The sequence below is a fragment of the Marmota marmota genome, unplaced genomic scaffold, assembly GCF_001458135.2.
Source record: "Marmota marmota marmota unplaced genomic scaffold, marMar, whole genome shotgun sequence".
NCBI lineage: Eukaryota > Metazoa > Chordata > Mammalia > Rodentia > Sciuridae > Marmota > Marmota marmota.
Window position 1 is genome coordinate 7,319,653 of NW_026000240.1, and position 21,521 is coordinate 7,341,173.

General features: G+C 38.2%; 2 protein-coding genes across 2 annotated transcripts in view; both read left to right on the forward strand.

Moving 5' to 3' along the window:
- Positions 1–2,137, forward strand: part of Rabl3 (RAB, member of RAS oncogene family like 3) — a 37,827-nt gene extending 35,690 nt beyond the window's left edge. The window contains exons 7-8 of the mRNA XM_015486891.2: positions 241–279; positions 859–2,137. Coding sequence (XP_015342377.1) covers positions 241–279; positions 859–924 — 105 coding nt within the window. The 3' untranslated portion in view covers positions 925–2,137. The remainder of the gene's footprint in view (positions 1–240; positions 280–858) is intronic.
- Positions 2,138–9,037: 6,900 nt separating this feature from the next.
- Positions 9,038–21,521, forward strand: part of Hgd (homogentisate 1,2-dioxygenase) — a 50,149-nt gene continuing 37,665 nt past the window's right edge. Inside the window, exons 1-4 of the mRNA XM_015486892.2 lie at positions 9,038–9,199; positions 16,242–16,313; positions 17,168–17,256; positions 21,206–21,311. Of these exons, the coding sequence (XP_015342378.1) occupies positions 9,185–9,199; positions 16,242–16,313; positions 17,168–17,256; positions 21,206–21,311 (282 nt within the window). The 5' untranslated portion in view covers positions 9,038–9,184. The remainder of the gene's footprint in view (positions 9,200–16,241; positions 16,314–17,167; positions 17,257–21,205; positions 21,312–21,521) is intronic.

A 21,521-nucleotide genomic window follows, 5' to 3' on the forward strand; every position in this document is an offset into this window, starting at 1 on the left:
TTCATTTATTGTTTTGATCTCTCATGCTTTTTGGAATGAAACAGGCCTTTCTGGAAATACTTTCGCAATCCTGATCTCATTGGCACTAGATTTTAACTCATTGTACAAAATGTCTGCATCTGTTAAATGAAATCCTTAATTTGGATACATTCCTTTTAGTCCCATCACTGACCCATTACAGTTAGCTGCTTTTTCCAGATATGTGTGCAAAGTCTCAAACTCTTTATTTGTTTCTTACAGGTCATAGAAAAGAGATACTTTTTAAAAGAAGGTAATCAGGTTGGTATCTGTCTTTTCTTGATAAAATGGGTTCTCAAATTTGGAAAGAAATGGTTTCCAAATTTATTTTCAGAAGTAGTTTTTTTAAAAAGTTGGGGAAGAGCCTTTTGTAGGCACAGGCAATTTATTTTATCCTGTCTTATTTAAATTTAAAAGGAGAAAATCAGAGCAAAGGGAAAATAAGGATCCAAGATACAAGAAGAATTCGAGAATAAGACTATATTACAAATAATAGAGGAAAATCATTTGCTTGTGACTCTAAAGGTATATATCTGATATACCTTTGTTTGTCACAGTATAGATAATTCACATAAAAGTCCATTAGGTAAGTATTAGGAGATTCACCTTCATTCTTTCTGATTTAGTTGACATTATCACCAACTTACTGGCAAATGTTTTCCATTTTAGTAGAATTTTCTTTATTATTTAATCTGTGGCTTTCTGAGTAAAATCTCAGAAAGCTAGTTCTATAATGAACAACAGGCTGACATACAGAAACAAAAAATAGGGAAAAATTTAGTATTAGCATTTGAATTTTTCTGCTTAAAACTTATATATGATTATTTTTCTTGCCTGCAGATCTCAGGCTTTCCTGATCGAAAAAGGTTTGTGGGAGGAACATTAAAGAGCCTTCATTATGACTGAATTACACTCATCTTTTGGAAGAGCGAGCAAGCAGTGGCAGTTTTCACAGCTTTCCTCTTGCTGTGTCAATTATTAACATCTCAGCCTTTAGACAAATCATCTTAAAATGCTCCTTCAATCTCACCCTTTAATGGAAAAATGAAAGGAAGTGACAATGTGGGAGGTCCAGACTTTGTCCCCGTTCTCTCTGTTCCTCACCTTTCTGTCCCTGTTTATAGGTTATATAAAAGCCTTGTGGAAATATGAGACATTGTCAACATGATGCAGTAAATGAGCAGTGACAGTACTGCAGAGAAAATTTACTCTTGACTGGAACTGGAGGGTTTTTATGGCTCTGTAATTTTCCCACATTCATTGCTGAAGCCTTAATTAACTACTTCAAAAATGTATCTCTATTCTTTTTACTTTCTTGAGGGAAAAGTTTATGTTAACCAGCCCTGAGTTGTCCACCCAAAACAATCTATGTCATGTTCAAAGATGCTAAATGGTGTTATTTAATTGTCTCCCCCTCATCACACACTGGAATACCTAAGAATAGCAATCCTTATCTCCCTCTCCTCTTCGTTGCAAATGGCTTGGTGGCTGGGAGAGGCGGACTAATAGCTGAAGTTAAATATAAATACAGATTAATAATGCATAGAGAACAGCAGTACCAAAAAGAAGAATTCTGTGAGAAAATGACAGCTCCTTCACTCTAGGTTACAACTGTCTGCAGTCTTCTACTGTTTTCTCTTTGGAAATAGGTATCATGAAATCTAAGACCTTCACAAAGACAGATTTACAACCTCTTTAGTGTTTTTTGTTTGTTTTGCTTTGTTTTTAAGAAAATTCAGCTCCTGAAATGTTCCTTAAATATAGTTTACTGATGATATTATTCTGTCTCAACAATGTATGTATGGAGAGAAGTAAAAATAAGTTTCACAGCAACACATTTACATGAATTATGAACTAGGATTCTTGGATTACACAATCACTCCAGAGCTTTTGAGGAATGGCGTGTGTGTGTTCATGTGCATGTGTGCATAATTGTCCATCATTTTTTATCTATCTCTTTTGCTTGTTTAATTGTCTGCACTCTATTTCTTCCTTAGTGCATAAAATTGGTTTCAAAAAACTGTACTTTGTTGCTTTATTTTATTACCATATCATCTATATTCCCTCTGTTTCTGATCTTGTTCCAAATTTTTAAAATAATAATAAATACACAACTTCAGCTCTTGTTTTTTATTCATTTTTAACTAAATTTCAAAAGTAGTTTAGAAATCAAGATATTCTGAAAGAGGATATTAAAAAATAATGTAAGTGAGTGCTTTTAGAAGGCAGTCTAGGGAATTTGAAAAAGCATTTTTAAAGCACTTTTCATCAGCTAGATTATTCTCCAGTTCACTTCCTCACTGACAAGACCTAGCTCTGGTTTCTTTTTCAGTATAAAGGAGAGTAATGCAAATCATGATCTGAATATGGAATTTGGTATAAATGTGTTATGCCAAAGGCTGTGCAGTTGAAAAGTAGAAACCAAATGCTACACAAAGCCTAAATCAGCTAAAATATTTTGTATTTTCCTTTTTATAAAGGATAGCAACTTACCTAGCATATTTAAGACCCTTGGTTTGGTCCCCACCATTGCCAAAATTTTTAAAATGTCAAGAATGCTAAGAATTAGTCTTAAGAATTGCTTATAGATAATAAGTATAAATACAAAAATAGTTTTTAGAAAGTATTAATTTTCTTACCTTTTTGATAGAGCAAGTTGCTTTGTTCCCCCAACTGAGCTGTAAACCAATATTCTCACACATTGTAGGGGTGACGAGATGTGAAGGCATATTGCCATTCATCTGTCCCTCAGGTGGGCAAGACCCTTAGTTGGAATCCAATTAAGGATTTAGACTGCTCTCTTCACCTTAATGCTCATGGAGTTCAGGACACGTTACTCCAAAATATAGCACCTGGGCATTTGAGAAAACAGTGGGAAGGTCACTCATACCTCCCCTTCACTCTTTCTGTCCTGAAGCAGGTCATAAAATCTAGTTAACCTTCTCTGTGATTTAGGTCATAAACCCTTTATTCCAGAGATACCCTCCCTATGTCTGTCTTATCCTCCAAGACAGAGATAGATACCAAACAGAACCTGAACATACAGACCTTGCTAGTTTCATTAGTATGAACTGCCAATCATACTAATGCACAACTGTCAGTAAAAACAGATTTCTCTGTTTCTCTGAGTCTTAAATTTATATTAAATAAGTTTATTATAAAATAAACATCAAATAAATGCCTTTCTCCTGTTAATCTGCCTTTTGTTATAGGGGCCTCAGCCATGAACGTGGCCATGAATGAGAAAAGAAATCTCTCTTCCCCTACACTGCTTTTAAAAAGAGCTACTTCCAAAGGGATTGAGTCATGTTAAGGTTAGCTCAGGCTCTCATAATTTTCCTTCCTTGAAGCATTCATGATATAATCCAAGGGTTCCACACACTGTTTTCCTGTCCATTCTCAAAATGTGCTTCATGGAACTGATGTTCTGGGCCATTAAACTGAGATGAAGAGCTCTTAATTGCTGCCATTATGTTTTGGAATCTTCATTTCAGTAGTGTGTGTGATAGCACCCAACAAAGGTAGGGCTTTATATGGGTATTTAATAGATGGTGGTTTAATTGAATTTTTTAAAGCACAGATAGCATTCTATTTTAAGAAGTTTGAAGGACTAACAGGATGTTTGCATTGATTTAGTATCTGTTGAAATTCAACTGAGGATATTGTTTTGGGGAAAAGAGGAGAAGGAAATTAAAATTTTATTTCTCCATAGTCACACGACTGAGCTAAATCATTGTGGTTGGAGAGAAATATTCTGGGAAATCTAGCCCTGGGCCTCAAATATTCCACAGTATGTTTGCTTGTGTAAAACATGGGGAGGCAAGAGTTTGCCAGGGCTGCTCCATTGAATACGAAAAAGATCTGACTTTCCATTACAATTAACCTGCAATTTCATATAAGGACTTAAAGGCTTTCAAACTCAAAAGTATATAAAAATTCCCTGAAGTGCTCATTTAAAATACAGATTCCAAAATTTCTTCTCTGCCTCATTCCCCAGCCAATTCTTATGTATGGAATAAGGCCAGGATTTTGTATTTTTAACTTGACAAACCAGGTGATTCTGATGCAGGTAGTCAAAATCCAGGCTTTCAGAACACATCAAAAAGAAGAACATGCGTAGACTGTAGATTCTACTTTTATGAGCACCGTTATAAAAGAGTTCATCAAAGTTCATCTTTGCTGCTACATGATCTCACCTTAAGGAACTGATCTGTTTCTTCCCTCTTAAGGTCACACATACTAAGATGAATGTGAGATCACATCACCTATTGGCCAAACAGGAAGAGTTGGCCTTTGATATACTACTATTTTTGTTGTCGCTACGTGTTTCTTTCTAATCCAGGTACCTTCTAATCAGTGCCTTATCATCTTAAATAAGCCACCTCTCTTTTTTTCTCAGTTGTCCAACCACTAAACTTTACCAAGGCTATCAATAAGTAATGGTGAAGAACAGAACTTCTAAACCCCAGTCAAGATGCAAAACCTCACTGAGACCCATCTTTTATTTGCAGCTGTTCTGCAGTTCTCTGTTGTCTAACTTTATCCTAGAGGGAATGCTCTGTGATCCTACTCTCATTACCTCTAAGAATCCCCTAACTTCTTGGGTATGTTTTCCATTTTCTCGGTGTGAGTCACTGGCCTTCAAATTGGGATAGATGCAAGTATCCATTTTGAGGGGTATATAAGCCACAGATAGTTTTAAGGAGATCATTTTCCAGATAATCAATTTCCATTTGTATATATCTTTGTCGATAGTACAACAATATATTGCCCAGGTTGCAAATGTCTTCAAGATACCAACAATAGGACAGTCCTAAATATTTTTTTGATTTAAGGACTTTACCTGTCCCACTCCCCATAATTTTTTTATAATTTCTCCAAGCAAAGAGGAAAATTTTGATAAGAAATAGCCAAGGCTGTGACACATTCTTCCATAGCAATCCTTAGTCTATAAAAATGTCAAAAAATATCAAAAATATTACATTAAAAAGATCTATTAAATTAACATTTTTATTTCCCCAGCCCCTTCTGAATAAATGAGTTAGACAAAGTACCTCTAAGTGAAAGTGTAGTATTTAAAGTAAATGGTTCCAATAGCTGAGTAATAGTCTTTCCAGTCAGATTTCCAATTACTTGCTTCCAATGCAATTAAAGAATAACCTAATTGAGTTGTTGATAGTAGATCATTTAAAATAATATTTAATGATAAATTACTATGATTTTTGATGTTTAATTGAGAAGTGAAGCCATCACAAAATCTCTAACATTCATACCTTCTTATTTATGTGAACAAATTTTCTCAACATTTACATATGTAAAACCACAAAGAATTGGATGAAATGATATTGAATTCTGAATAATACTGAATTCTCATTTCCCTTTAGAAATAATTGTTCATTTATAGATATGTGAGTTAAAAGAGAGGAACATTCACTTCATTAAAAAAAGTATCTCCAGAAAATTTTCATTTTATATTTAATAATATTTATTCAATTGTATAGTATTTCCAAGTCGCTGTCCTAAAGACAAATCTTCCAGACTCACATCTGGAGAATAAAATACTTGCTGATAGCATTCTGGAAATACAGTGGGCAAAGGAGGTTGGAGGTGTTTGGTTTTGGTTTTGAGTCAAGGTTTCTCTGTGTTGTCCAGGCTGGTCCCAAACTCCTGGGCTCAAGTCATTCTTTTGGCCCAGCCTCCTGAGCACTAAGCAGGCTGGAGGTCTCATCACTGCTTATTACACTTGTTTGGTGCTATCCTGCCCCCAACTCCCTGGTCTTTGTGAGTTTGAACATTTTTTTTTCAGAGTTTCTGCAGAATTAACCTCCTATCTTGCATTTAAGCTGAGAGAGCTGTCTGCTGTCTCCAATTCCTGCTGCTTTTCAGGTTCTCTGCCCCACATGTCCCCGCATTGGTTCACCAAATTCATCCTCCTATGCCTGGATTTTAGCAGCTTTGTTGTTGTTGCTCATTACTTTGATACTGTGACTCTGCTTGGGTCCAATATGCTTTTCAGTTAACTCCATACAACCTACTCCTACCCTGATGCCTTTTTTGAAGGCTGATCACCCCATCCAGAAGGTCATCTCTTGACTCATCTCTATTTTTCCTGCCTTAAATGTCTGCCAAAACTTTTTCCCTTCCCAGAAGCCTTTCTGACTAGATCCCTCCACTCTTCTAATTTTAGTCAGAGGGCCCTTAACACAGTTCAGTGAACACACTGCACTTCTGCTTTTCTATCTTTGTACACATTTTTCTTCCCCCTGTTCAATGCCCTTTCTGTCCAACTCCCATTCTGTGTGATGTGGCTCAGACATCACCTCCTCCAAGAAGCCTTCCCTGACCCTGCTGCTGGGCTGTGCTCCCTGATACCTCCCTTAACATCCTGGACTCTTCACTATTACAGTACTTACTGCAGTCTGTAATGGTATGTGTGATTATATTAATTCAAATAGAAACCCATTATAGAATCAGAACTATCTGTACCTATTTTATTTAATCTCACATCCATTGGGTGTATATAGCACAGTGCCTCGCATATAGTAGTTATGAAGCAAATGCTTCTTTCATTTAATTGCTGTAACAAAAATAGAAAAGGACAGGAAATAAAGTTAACTTACCTAGGAGGAATCCCTAAAGTCTGGGGATAAGTTAATTAAATTTTAAATATTTTCAGGTCCCTCAAAGTTTTTTTTCATACAATGATCTGCTTTCTGACTCCTTCAAAAATCTCCCACTCCTAAGGAATATCTGAAACACCTTTAAAATCTGCCATCAAAACTGGTTCAGTAGAAAGCACAGAAAGTTTATGGAAAAATAAAGCACTAAAGCTTTTTTTTTAACCCCCAAAGGTAATTTCCAAGATAATAGAGATTCAAGGTCCAAGGTACTCATAACTCATATATGCAAGAGATATCTTCCTCGAATTTACTTTCTATTTTGAGTTTAAATCTTTCACAAATAGTGAAAACTTACCCTCAGTAAAGCAGGGGTCTCTACCCCCTTCTTCCTGGTTTGCACATAAATTCCACAGAAGCTTATATAAAGAATACTACAATATTATCTGTCTATGCTGACATGCTGAGATGTCCTGTAAGCTGCCCGCTCTGCAGGCATCAATTCAGTTTGTCACTAACACATCACTTGTTTCCCTTTTGTCTGGCTCTTTCTGTGTGAACACCTCACACAACTTATTTTGCTGCTGCTGCATATGCTGTAGCCCAGGGACCTCTGGAGGGTGCTTAGACCTAGATGTCTAGGGAGAAGGTATCAAACGGGCAACCTCTAGACATTTCAGGCCTTTATATGTTTATTGTTTGGTTGGTTTTTTTTTTTTTTTTTTTTGTACCAGGGATTGAACTCAGTGGCACTTAACCACTGAGTCACATCCCCAGCCCTTATTTGTATTTTATTTAGAGACAGGGTCTCACTGAGTTGCTTAGGGTCTCACTAAGTTGCTGAGGCTGGCTTTGAACTTGCAATCTTCCTGCCTCAGCTTCCTGAGCTCCTGGGATTATCGGTTTGCATCACTGTGTCTGGCTGCCTTTATATGTTTTTGACTGCATAAATGAATCCTTTATCTATCACCACTTAACAACCAACCCCAAAACTTAATAGCATTCAATAACACCATTCTATTTGCTCACAGTTCTGTAGGGCAGCAGTTTGGGCTGGGTTTAACTGATGGTTTGTCTCTATTGAGTTCATCTGGGATCACTCATGCATCTGCAGTCACCTGACAGTCAAATTGCCTCCTTCACACATTTGGCAGTTACCGTGGCTGATGCCTGGACCTCTGGAAGCTAATAGTCCTGCTTATTTGCATATTAGTCTCAGGCTGCAAAAAATGAACAAGTCCTAAGACATAAGCATTTTTCTTTTCTTTGTATCATGTTTGCTAAGAAAAAGATTTCATCTCTTAATGGGAGGAGCATCTGCACAGCTAATAAACCTAAATTTTCAAATACCTCTTAGACTCAAAAGTTTTAACTTAATGTTTCCTTCCTTTTGCCAATGTTTAAAAATTGTAGCTACATCTTATCTCAAAAAAATCACTTAGCCTGCTTTACTCATTTACATTTTCTACCTGGCCTGTTGCATTTGAGTATGTGATAATAAAGCCTACCTTACAAAATTGTTTTTGTGAAATTAAATGAGGTAGTATCTGTAGAAAAACTTGGCACAAGCAAGCACTTGAGGTACATTTGCTTCCTTCCTGAATATCACTAGCCATGAAGTCACTACCTTCTGGTGACTGAGGAGAGATGCCAAGATGGAGGACAAGGGAGTCCTTGGAGAAATGGCTAGAGAGTAATCCCCCTGTCTGGTTTTAGAGGGGGAAAGGCATTAGGGAACACATTTACTAAAGAATTTATAAGAAATATATTAACTAAATATATTTGAAGAAATTAAGAAAAATAGTAGAAAACATTTCAGTTTGCTTTGAATAAAGTGCTCAGGCTCTGAATAGTTTACCCAGAAACCTGAGCTCATTCCTGCAAGGCAACTGCAGAGGCCTAGACTCTTGGGCTCAGGCCCTATCTTCAATAAGTTCTGTGGAAATACCTGGAAGAGAGCACAGTTCATTTTCTCACTCTTCTCTGGGGAAATGAGCATCTGCCCTATCCCTTCCTGGCCTGAGGCAGGACTGAATAGAGAATCCACTACCATCATCAGCAGGCACTAACTCCCACATTTCCTTTTCCAGATAGCTTTAAATTCTCTGCCTTTTGTACTAAGTCTTCTTCTTTCAAGTGAAACAAATAATTAATTAGCCAATATTTGTGTCAGGTAAAGAGGAACAATGCTTTTGCAAACTCTTTCAGAAATAGTCTGTGTTTAATGAAAAACCAAAAGCATGGTTGGGGATGTAGTTCAGTGGCAGAATGCTTGCCTAGCAAGTGTGATACCCTGGGTTTGACCGCCAGCACTGCAAAGAAAAACAAAACAGTTGTGCAAGACATTTAGGTAAAAGATTGCTGGGCTTTCTCCCTAATATATTCAATGGTTAAGCAATTCTTCTGGCTCCCTTGAGAGACCTGCTGACCAGTGAGGCACAGTGTATTAGTGGGAACAAGAACATCTGGAAGGTGGTAAGAAGCATTTGACTGCACACTCTCCCTGGATCTGGATTTCTCCAAGTCATCACACTTAAAGCAGAAGGGAAATGGCTGAGCTGAAGGTAAGAAATCATCTGGCTGGGGCTGGGGCTGAGGTATAGCTCAGAGGTATGCTCAATGCCCTGGGTTCCATCCCCAGCACCAAAAGAAACCACCTAGCAAGTTTGCAGTGGCTTCTTTAGCCAGAATTGATAGAAGTTTCTGAAAACTCCAGTGATCAAAATCCTTGTGTTAGGGACTGGGGTTGTGGCTCAGCAGTAGAGCACTTGCCTACTGCAGAGGCAAGGCCCTGGGTTCAATCCTCAGCACCACATAAAAATAAATAAAATAAAGGTTTTGCATCCAACTACAACTAAAAAATAAATATTAAAAAAAAAACTGTGTTCAGAGGCTTCACAGAAATGTCTATGCAGATAACGGGGGAGACAAGGGAGAATTGATAAAGGAAAGCAATACTGACCACCTCTTGTCTTTTTTTCATTTCAAATATGGTCTTGGACATGTAGGCATTTCCTAAGGCTCTCCTTCACCATGGACACACTTTTCACTGAGTCTGTTTCTCACCCCAGGGTCTCTGACCTGTTCCTGTAGCTACAGCTTCCTGCACTGCTTCCAGCAACCAATCAGATATGCTTAATATGATAAGTTATCTTGATACTCAGAATCAGCTTTGACCAGTATCTAGCACTTCCCCTAGGAAATAATTCTTTCCAATTAATGTGCATTAGAAAAGCATGAGTGGGTTATGTATTCTTAGGTGCTATGTATTTAACTATGAATTAACTTATATTGTAATCCTCAAAAGAATCCTGGTGTCTAGATGCTCTTGTTTCCATTTGACCAATAACAAAAGTGAAGCTCAGAGCTAAATAACTTGCTCAAGATTGTTGCTGGGAGGTGATAGAGACTGGATTAGTACTTAGGTTTTGTCTGAATCCAAATCCCAGACTCAGAAAAAAAGTCTTGGTGGCTTCTCCTAAACTGGGGCCTTCAGGCCAGGGAAAGGAAAATATCCCCCAGTATCTACAATCATGTCTAATGCCTAGCCCAGGCTGACATCAGGGCCTGATGCAAGTAGAGCTAAACAGAACTGCCCTGAACCTTGGCTCAAACTGAGTGGGACAGACCCCCTCCCAGAATGCAGGGTTTAAGCATTGCCCTAATGCCCTTTAACCTATGCTGAGTTTGAAGAACCTAACATCTCTCTAATTAATAGGGATCCTAAACACACTCAACACCAGAATAAGAGTTTATTTTATGCCCGACTGAGAGTTTACTCTCATTCTTTCATTCAGCAAATAGTATGTGCTAGTGTGTGATGCTGCAGATTAATCTAGGGTAGGAAGTAAGTCCAATTTAGGTAGAGTCAAGAGGAACTTTCTAAAGGAGACTATTCTTAGGTTGAGTCTTGGGAAAAAAGTAGGCATTGGTGAAGTAAAAAATGATGGGGCCAGAGGAAACAGCATCTGCAAAGACACAAAATATGCAGAGTTCTGCAAGTTCTGGAGTCCCAGTGATCCAGCTTAATTGGAGTTGCTGGAGATCCAGCCAAATGGAAATACCTGGGAGGTGGTGGGATGTATGGATCTGGAACTCAGGGCAGTGGGCAGGGGTAAGGGGAATAGATATGTGATCATCATGTCAATGGTGGCTGCTCGGTCACGGAGAAGGGAGAAAACATAGAAACTTTGTTTTCTGATGAAAATCCTACAAGGAACTTCAGCAGGGCTGGAAACATCCTTACCATTTATAAATAAATTATACCTAAAATCTTATCCTTCTGTAATTTTTAAGCAATTTATTATGCACAGCACCAGCACACCAATGCAAATTGCATGCTGGTCTTTGTTCTCAAGTTCAAAGGCATTCTCAGCCTGCTGTCTAATCTCCAGAAGAAAAGGTTAGCTGCAGAGGTCAGAAATCTAAATGCAGAAAGTCAGATTGCATCATGCACATTCTAATCAATAAGCATTACGTAACTTTAGAAAGGTTTCTCGTCTTTTTTTTTTCCTTCATTTTAATGGATATATCAACATAAAACCTCAAATGAAATCACATCTCCATTAAAGCACAGCTAGGGGAAGAAAAGTAAAAAGATAAAATAATAAAATTAAATCTAAAAGTGAACTGTCCCACAGTCTTAAGTTGCTTCATTCTCCAGGCTTTGGATTCTTCATTTCTAAAATGAAGAACTGATTTTACATGCAGACATTGGAGCCCATCACCGATACTTGATTCCCTAGCTTTGAATTTATATTGATCACATTTCTGAAAAGACTTGTAATGATTAGCTAGAGAGGGGACACATTGGCTTACATAATTAGTTTCCTTTTGCTGCAGTCATAAGTTACCACAGTATTATGGCTTAAAACAGCTCAAATTTATTCTCTTACAGTTCTGGAGGTCAGAATGTCACCAGCTCAGCAGGTCAATCAGCTCATTCAAGACAGAAATCAAACATGGCTAATAAAGAGAGGGTTAGAAAGAATCATTTATTGCATTGATTAATATAGAAAGGTGGCAGCCCCATAAACAGAGTAGCCAGGCAGCAGTGACCATTCCATAGACAGAATGGCAAGAAAGTCAAAAGGCAAACAACATATTTATATAGTTGTGGATCAGGAATTTGCATATTTGTAGGTTACATAACAATATTCATTATTACATTGCAATCTCTTACTGTGCCTGCACCATTTGGCACATGGTCAAAATTGTGTCTAAAATTGTGTTAGGTCTCCATCCTGAGCATGTCTTTAATATGGAAATGCATTTAAATGAGGTTCCTGGTTACTTTCAGTCAAGGGCTTGGTCAGATCTGCTTGCATGAGTTTGATATTTTCTTGTTATTTATTTTAAACAACCAATGTAGTTGGGAGGCTTTTTCCTATTCATCTTAAGCATAAAGCATATAGTCCCTTCCTAACACCAGCTTAATTTTTTTTTTTAAACCAGAGATTGATTGCCTACCTCTGGAGGCACTTAACTACTTACTGAGTCATATCTCCAGCCCTTTTTAGTTTTATTTTTTAATTTTGAGATGGGTCTCACTAAGTTACTTAGGGCCTCACTACATTGCTGAGGCTGGCTTAGAATTTGCAATCCTCCTGCTTCAGCCTCTTGAGCCACTGGGATTACAGGCATGCACAACCAGCTTAAACTTTAACCCTATACTCCTGCCTTAAAAAGTCTGAAATTAGTTGCACTGGACTAAAGTCAAGGTGTCAACTTGGAAGTTTTCTTTTGGAAACTCTACACAAGAATCTATTTCCCTGGTCCCATCAGCTTCCAGTTTCCATACCTTGGTTTGTGGCCACTTCCTCTCTCTTCAAAGTTCATTGCTCAGATCTCTACTTAGATCATCTTTTGCAATCAAATCTCCCTCTTTCTCTGTTTCAAAATGATATTTATGATTACATTTAGGGTGCACCCAAATAAACAGGAATTGCCCCACTCCAAGATCCTTTACTTAGTCATATCTGCAAAATTCTCTTTCACTACATAATGTAATACTCTTAAATTCCAGGGATTAAGACATTTCAGGTCCATTACTCAACCTACAGCAATATCTGCAAGTTGACCTAACAATTAATGTTAGCCAGAAATACCAGATTCCTTCTTTGCATAGGTAAAAAAGGTAATGGTAGTTCCATCTTTACCCTGGCTTCTCTCACTTTACTTCATGACCAGTAAAAGGAAGTGAGGTATATACCATTTAGGTAGTACTTAGAATCTGACTCAGAAGAAAGCACCTCATAAAATTATTCTGACAAGTAAATCATATCCTGGGGACCAGGTGAGAATTAAAAAGCTGTATACTAGTGAGCTGCCAAAGAACTGAAGGTACTGAAGTCACATGGAGCTTAGTAATTTATTCTTTAGTTAGAAAATGTGCATAAAATTCTCTTGGAAAGAAAATCATATTTTTATGTTGAATCAAATTATTCTGAAATCTGAAATGAAGCAAACATACAAACACATTTGCTTAATGTCAGATTTTTATTTTGCTACATTTTCCTATAAGGTAATTTTTACATAATCACTGAACCAGCTGGAGTCGAATGCTTGGATTTTCAGGGCTGATAAAAGCAGAGTTCAGATTCTGTCCTTGAGCTCAGAGCCTTGAGAAAGCAGCTGCAAAGTGCAGTTTCCCCAATTCAGAAGCTTTCAGCAGTGAGGGAGATGGCATTTTAAAGCTCTAATAAACTCATCCGTAACTTTGCTCTCAGAGGATTAAGAAAACCAAAGGAGTCAATAGTGACTCAGCAATTTCCACCTCCTCTTGAGCCAATGCACTGCAGCTAAACTGGAGAAAGGGATTCAGAACTCACACCTCTCTCAGCACTGGGGTGGCTCCCTTCCAAACCACCAGCTGTTCTTTCCGCTTTCTTTTCTATTTTCTAAAGCACAGCCTGAATCAAATGCTTCAGAATCACATACACTAACTCTCTTTTTCCTTGTTCCGAACACACATATAACCTCTGTTCTGAGGCCAACAGTTGCAAAGAATGGGAAAGGTTAATAAGTAAATCCACTCATGCCTGCCAGAAAGCTCAGCTGTACTGGGCAGCTCTGGAACCTTCCTTTCTCCTTGCAGAGAGAAACAATGCAGCAGCTGAACAAAGAGAAGGCACTGTCATACTCAGTGGCTTCAGTTACAAGCTGGGCAAAAATTCCATTTCACAGAATTGAAGATAATTTGGGGTCATTACCGATTCTCAGCAACTCAAATTCAATCCCTGTTGATGGTGAGCATGAGGTTCATTTTGAGAAAAGAAAACTGTATTCTGTTGAAGTAGGACAAAGAGGCTGGACACCTGAGGAATTTTCAGGAAGCAGGTTTATTGACTGCAGGGTTCATCAGAGGTGGCTCTCACCTAAGAATTCTTCTACTGAACAATGTGTACAGAAATTCTTAGAACTTTATACCCAGTAGTGGGGGGTGCTGGGAGGTTCATATAACGAGCATGTTTTGTTCTATTCTGCAGACAGGTTTCACGAGCTTTTTTTTTTTTTTTCCTGCAAACCGTGCATTTGCCAAAAATGAGAAAACTACCGACCCCCATACCCTTCTGCACGCAGAAGTTTTCGCTGATAGAAAACGTTCTGAAGAGGAACTTATATATTACAAATATAGTAGGGGTTTCTGCTTAATTAGGGTAAGGGTCTTCTGGGTGGGAGTCTCTGGCCAGCTTCACTGTAGAGAATGAAAATGTTGGATGATCTCTGCCACTTTCCTCCAAAATACCATTCCAAACAGCACAGTGCTGCTGGGAACAAATCTGATTATAACTTGGTGGGGTTTTTGTGTGATGATGAATTTTCAAATATATAAAAAATTTGCGGGGGCTGGAGACATAACTCAGTGGTAGAGCACATGCTTAACATATGTGATGCCGGGTTCAATCTTCAGCACCCCCCACCCCAAAAACTGTGTCTGAAAGCAAAAGAATAATTTCACTTTCATTGCTTTCTAGGTCATAACATTTCACATTCAATATTCCTTCTAAATATAGACACTGTTGGCCTGATCATCGCTCACACATCCAGGCATGTTACATCTAGCTCATCCTTCCCTGAGCTGCCAAGAACTCTGGAGGGCCTACCCTCCACCCACATCCATCCTTCTTATGTCTTCTAAAGAAATGTGCTCAGATGGTGGCATTTCACTCACCCAGCAAGGCTGCACTTTGCTTATCCTGAACTAAAATCAATTGGTGTTTAAGTTAGAGCAAAGGAGGCTCTAACCCCACTTAGCAAACCCTATATGCACTCATAGTAGAAGCTGGCTATAAGTGAAAAACTAAATCAATCCACAGACAGCTACTGAATACCTTCCATGGTTCAGGGCACAGGGTACATAGAGAACAAGACTGCCATAGTCCCAGCTTTCATGAAATTTATAACAGAACAAGGAAGCCAGTGACAGACCTGTGACAAAACTCACAGGTGTGTTAAATACTGCAAGAGTCAATCTCAGGTCTTGGATGGTGGCAGTAAGGAGCCAAGATGCTACAAATCTGTTGTTTCTTCATCAGATTGCCCAGAGGACCATAAATGCTGCAGGCATTTTGAAAATAAAGTTCCATAGAAACAAAAGCTGTTTTAGAAGGATAATGGAATTGTAGTACATCCAAAGGGCGAGGTAGAGCTGATACTTTCCTGTATAGAGCCACTGTGGTTCTTACAGCTGGTAGAATAGCATGTGCCATGTCAGCTGACTGTGGACTCATTTCATAAGAGGCTTGTGACTTCAGTCATCCTAGTACACTTGGTTCAGTTTCACTCTCTATGGCTTTGGGAATCAATATTTATTGACATTTACTAACTATGATCAATAAGGCAGTATTTACCATGGGAGGGGGGAGGGTAAATTTCAAGGGATCCCCCATGATCTGCTTTATTGAGAAATCTCTTAAACTTTTCCCTTCTGGGTATAAAGTTAAGAGATGTCAATCACAATAGGCTCCATTGTGCCATTGTGAAAAATTATGGGCTGAGACATCTCCTGAAAGCCACCCCTACCTTTCAACTTCATTTTCACATATCCTCACAGATATAAGTATAAATATACATGTGCTCCATAGATGAGCCAGATAACGTAGGTTTCTGCCTGCAGCAAGGCTAGTTTGGAGAGAGCTTTCTGGCAAAGATTTTGCTGTGATTTTAGATGCACATACATTTTCCCAGTTTCTTTTTTTTTTTTTCTAGGATATGGAGGGAGAATGGATTCCCAAGCTTAGGGAGATTGCAATCTAGGCCCAGCAAGATCCTTCTAATCTGGACTTAAACCATCTTCCTCCCAAGAACTTCCAGATGGAACTAGAATTAAAGAGCTTATTCTTGAGATGAGATAAGCAAAAATAAGCCCATAATCAACCAAGTACCACTAAGGGTATTGATTAAATAGAAGTCTTTAAAATTTATACAAAATACATAGTCTTTCCTAAATGATTTACATGTCAAGACATAGCAAAGATATTGTGTCTGGAACATCATACTCAAACATGTGACCATGCAGAAATTCTTACCTTTGTAGTCAGTCAGTGTTGGGAAATGTTCTTTATATCCCAATAATGGTGGCATTTATGTCTCTGTTACATGCAGTACATTTCTGGATTTGGGAATGAATGTGCTTCAGAGGACCCTCGCTGTCCAGGTTCCTTGCCTGAAGGACAGGTATGAGTGAATAAAATTCTTAGAGAATACTAACTCATGGGCTTGGATGACCATCCCTCAGGCCAAAAGGCCTCCACCCAACAAAGTTCTTCTAATCTAGCAGGTAAACTGTTTGGAAGCTTCACAAATTATTAGGAAAAATGGAATATAGAACAATGACAATACAAAAATTCAACTTGGGGACTGCTGGTTATTACCTATGGCAAAGTACCCAACTCAAACTAGTAAAATTAGCTGTAGGATTTCCAGGAGAAACCCCAACATCCAGGGGTAGGGGTCTTTTCTTCTAGTTCCTTTGAACAGCAGAAGATATGACAATGATGAGAAAATAAGTTATTTTAGAAATATATGTACAAAGACGTTTGTACCAGTGTTGGTTATAATTGCAAAACTACAGTAAACAAAATTCTCTCAAAACTTTTTGGAGAATATTTCATGGCACACACACACACACACAAAAAATGCTTTTGATATATTATTTCCTTAAAAAAATAAAAGCAAGTCCTGATTATCACAGTTACAGGTATCATAAGATCCTCATTTTTGGAGGATAAGAATGAAAAGAAATACACTTACAGATTAACATTGGTTATTTCTGATTGGTGAGATAATGGGTGATTTCAGATTTCATATTTAATAAATTTTCTACAATAAGCATATATTACTTTTATAATCAGGGGGACATTTACATAAAAAGGTATTACAAGAAATATTAATGACTTGGGGTGGTCTTGTGCAGTCGCCCAGAGTCTCCCCATTCAGGAAGGATTCCCCCACTGAACTGGTTGGTGGAACGTTTAAGGGGATGCTTTTTGGATTTGAATGACATTGTTTATTGCCTCTTTTGGTTTTAGAATAATCCTCAAGTCTGCCCCTACAATCTGTACGCTGAGCAGCTCTCAGGATCAGCTTTCACTTGTCCCCGGAGCACCAATAAGAGAAGGTACGAGGATGAGATGAATTCTGACCTGCAGACAGTGGGAACTATGACCAGGACCTTGTGCCACCTCCCCTACCAGAGTCATGGATCCTTCTTCTTTTAGGCTGTGCTGGGTTACAGGTAGAGGGGAATGGGCCTTGTTCCCAGTTGGAATCAAGTGACTGGTGGGAGGTGGTGAGGGAACAAACTACACAGAAAACCCAAGTCCAGTTCCACTTACAAATTCTCACCAGTACTCAGAAGGAAGTGTGTTTTTCTTCTTTTAAAATAAAATATGTCTAATACTCTGGTCTTCTTCTAAGGATTGTTCAGTTGAGTTTTGTTTTTTGATTTACTTATTTTTTGATTTTTGCATATGATTAAATCACAATTATAGAAGATTCAGAGCAGTGTCTTTCTCAGCTGACCAAAAACATTACATTCTTTGCATGAAAATGTTGGATAAGCAAAACCTGAGTAGTTGAAAAATTCATGTATTGTGGCCCCTTCTGCTTTGAATTAGTAAGGTTTTTGCTCTTTGGAATTTGACTTTCCTAGAAAGCAGCACATTCATTAGCACAGAAGGTCACATTCTTGCTTGCTCTTTTCCTGTAAGCCAAGCCAATGAACTTCCTGTCTTGATTAACTCCTCTGGGGCAGGCTGGTTGCCGTAGATGAGGTAGATTGAGGAGGCTGTAAGTGTCGTGATTTAAATAAGTAGTATCTAATCATTGGACTTTATGGTTAAGGCATCTGTGAAGAGGGCTGCTGCTGACCTTGGAGATCTGGGGAAGAGGACAGGTGGTATCATACTGCTTAGAAGGAGGAGGTGGGTTTATCTCTACAGGGTCCTCCTGAGAAGTCAGTAAGATGGTGAATACAAAAACACAAAGGACCACACCAATGATAACTATTGTTTCCATTGGTGGTTAGTCTTACCCACTCTGGAATCAGGCCCCTGACTTTAAATCCACGCTCCTTCTTCTTCAGTTGGGTGACCATGGGCAAATCATCTGCCTTCTCAGAACCTCTAGATCTTCATTTGTAAAACAGAGATAATTACAGGACCTATTTCAGAGTTTTAGTGAGGATGTTGTGGAAAGAATATGTGTAAAGTGCTTAGCATATTTCCTGGCACATGGTTAGTGCTGAATTAACATGAGTTATTATAAAATCATCATCATTATTGACACCATAGAAGAGCTTCTGTTTCCATCCCAGAGTATTTCTAGAAATATTTCTACAAGTATTTCCAGAGTATTTTAGAGAGCTGAAGCACAAGATATGGCAGGTGCTATAGTATAAGGTCAGTATCAGGAGGCAGTAAATGTGTATCAATATTGGTTTCTCTTGATAGATGTGTGCATGGAAGAAAAGGGGAAGATAGTTTCTCATATATATTAAAAATCAGAGGTAAATTCTATTGCATTTAATTATTTCTCCTTCTGCAAACCCAAATGGATAGGATAAAGGTAAGCACACAGGCAATTTCTATCCATTCTAATTTATGACAACCTGGCCTCGTGACTATGTTCTTGACTTTATGGCCCATCCACTAACAGGCCACCTGGTCTCCAGATTCTGCTGCCTGCCCCCATTATTCAGCAATATCTTCAGCCAGCAGGAGCTGAGTTGTGTTCCAGGAGGCTGAAAAGGAGTTGTTGGCATTTCATTTAGAAGCTGGCAAAGTTCCCTGCGTCAGAATTAAATCTCTGTCCAGGGCAACATAGAGGTGCCTGGGGAGTTTTATAAACTCAGATATAAATAAATAAATAAATAAATAAATAAATAAATAAATAAATAAGGGGCACTAGGCATGGCTCATCTATCTATTTAGAACTCTCTAAGGATATCCTCAAGAATTTTGTGAAAATGTTCAAAAGCGTCTAATAAAGGATCACCTAATACGTGCCAGTCATTTCCGACACATGAATTGTTTTAGTCCTCACAACAATCCTAGGAGATAAGGATGAGGAACATAGGGTCTGGGAAGTTTAGTAACTTGCCCTGAATCACACAGCTGGTTCCAAGATACACATACATTCCTTCAACCCCATATACCCCTGGGTGTTGGAGAGGTTTAGTGGGTCCAAGGTCTGAGGTCACATCCTCAAGAGTTGGAGGAATCAGATGGAAGAACAAAGTCAGCCAGTTATCTCCTGGATGGTTCAGTATTGGGCCAGGCCAGATTAATTACCCCCATGCCCTGAAGCAGACTTTCCTTGGGTTTAAAGGATCAAAGGCTTTTAAGCAGATCTCTTCTTCCATTGTCGGAAGTAGGGTCCTGCCTCCTTCTGTACCCCATCAGGGTAATGGTCTTTGGAAAGACTTTGGTCCCTTGTAGTGAGTTTCAGTGTCCCACTCAACTTCTGGAAGGTTCTCCTCCTGGTGTTGTTCAGATTTCTTTCATCAGACTCTTCTTTCCTTCCTGAAGCCTGAGATCTGGTCCTGGTGGACAGAACTTTAGCCCAGGCCTTAACACATACAGAGAGTGGAAGTGAAGAGGAAAAAAGAAAGAAAACAAAAAAACCAACAAACTATAAGTATACTGAAATAAAACATGGACGTGTACTCTAAAATTTTTTGGAGTACAGAAGTATTGATTTAAAAACCTCTTCAGATTAATGTCAAAAAGACAAATAACCCAACTGAAAACAGTACAGGACTTGAACAGATAATTCATAGAAAAATTACAAAGTGCTAATAAATGAACAGATTCTCAACCTTACTCATAATAAAGGAAATATAAAATAAGAGACTATTTTTTCACTACAAGACTAATATTAAAGATATTTCATAATAGAAAGATTTAATAGAAGATTAAAGCTCATTTACTGAGAAAGTATGCAAGAACTGCCAATTCATGCCTCCATATCTAATAATATGGCTTTCTTGATCTTTAAAGGATCTGTTGGTCTTAGGAACCACAAAACTGGTATAGCTCCAAATAAAAATAATTTACTATTCTCCTCTTTTATTATAATATCATTTCTTATTATTTTATTTTCTATAATAACTTCTACTAATTTTTATAAAAATAATTCCTGCACCTAATATGTAAAAACCTTTATATTCAGCCTAATTCTAACCCTAATGTTTACTCATTCAGGATGAAAATAATCTTAGGGAAGATGGGGATGATCAGCCCCTCTAATGTATTCTTGGTATGAGAGTAAAGTGGTAAAATGATTTGACAATTTTCCTTATATACGCATTTGAATTATCTAAGAGAATATGTAAGAAACCCATTAAGCTCTGATGCCTCTAAGAAATAGCTATGAAGAAAGTAGAAGAGAAGGTACCATTTGCCTTTCACAACTTTTTTAATTACTTGAATTATTTTTCCCATCTCCATGTATCACTTCTATAATTTTTAAAAGAAAAAGACAGATTTATATAACAAAGATAACACCCATATTCTCTCAGTCTACATAGAATTCACTTCCCTGGCCTTTGAGAGCAAGGATTAGCACCTTGAGGTATAATAAGCTAAGGTTTTTCTATGGATTTCCCTGCACTGATATCCCTTAAGGTACTTCTTACAGCTGGTGGGAGGGAAAGAGAGTCCTTTATTTTTTGGCAGCATGGGAATATCTAGGAGCTGGAGCTCAATCCCAAAAATGATATAGTGTAAAATAGAGAAGGGGCCAGAGCTCCAGAGAGCAAATGGTTATTAAGAAGTAATGCTGGGCTGGGGCTGTAGCTCAGTGGTAGAGTGCTTGCCTAGCACATGGGAGACAACGGGTTTGATCCTCAGCACCACATAAATATAAATTAATTAATTAATAAAGGTATTGTGACCATCCACAATTAAAAATAAATATATAAAAAAAGAAATAATGCTGTCATTGCTTCTCACATTAAAGCCATAGATGGTTGTTGATTTGACGGTCTTCCTGATGGCACTTCCTGAGCCAGTCTCTGTGTCACTCAGAACATTACCCTGAGGCTTTGTGTTCTTGTTTCTCCCTAGCTGGCTGTACAGGATTCTACCTTCAGTTTCTCACAAGCCCTTTGAATCCATTGACCAAGGCCATGTCACTCACAACTGGGATGAAGTTGGTCCTGATCCTAACCAGGTAATCTGGTCCTGTGAATCGGAGCTTACTCATATAACCAATACCTTGATTAGAAATCTTTAAGTCAGGAACAGAGTCTTTGGAAAAGTAAGGCAGCTTTTTAAAATAAATGCTAGCTTGTCTGTTTGGGGCTCAAACTTGGGAGGGGATTTGGGAATTGATTGGTGTGTGTGTGTGTGTGTGTGTGTGTGTGTGTGTGTGAGAGAGAGA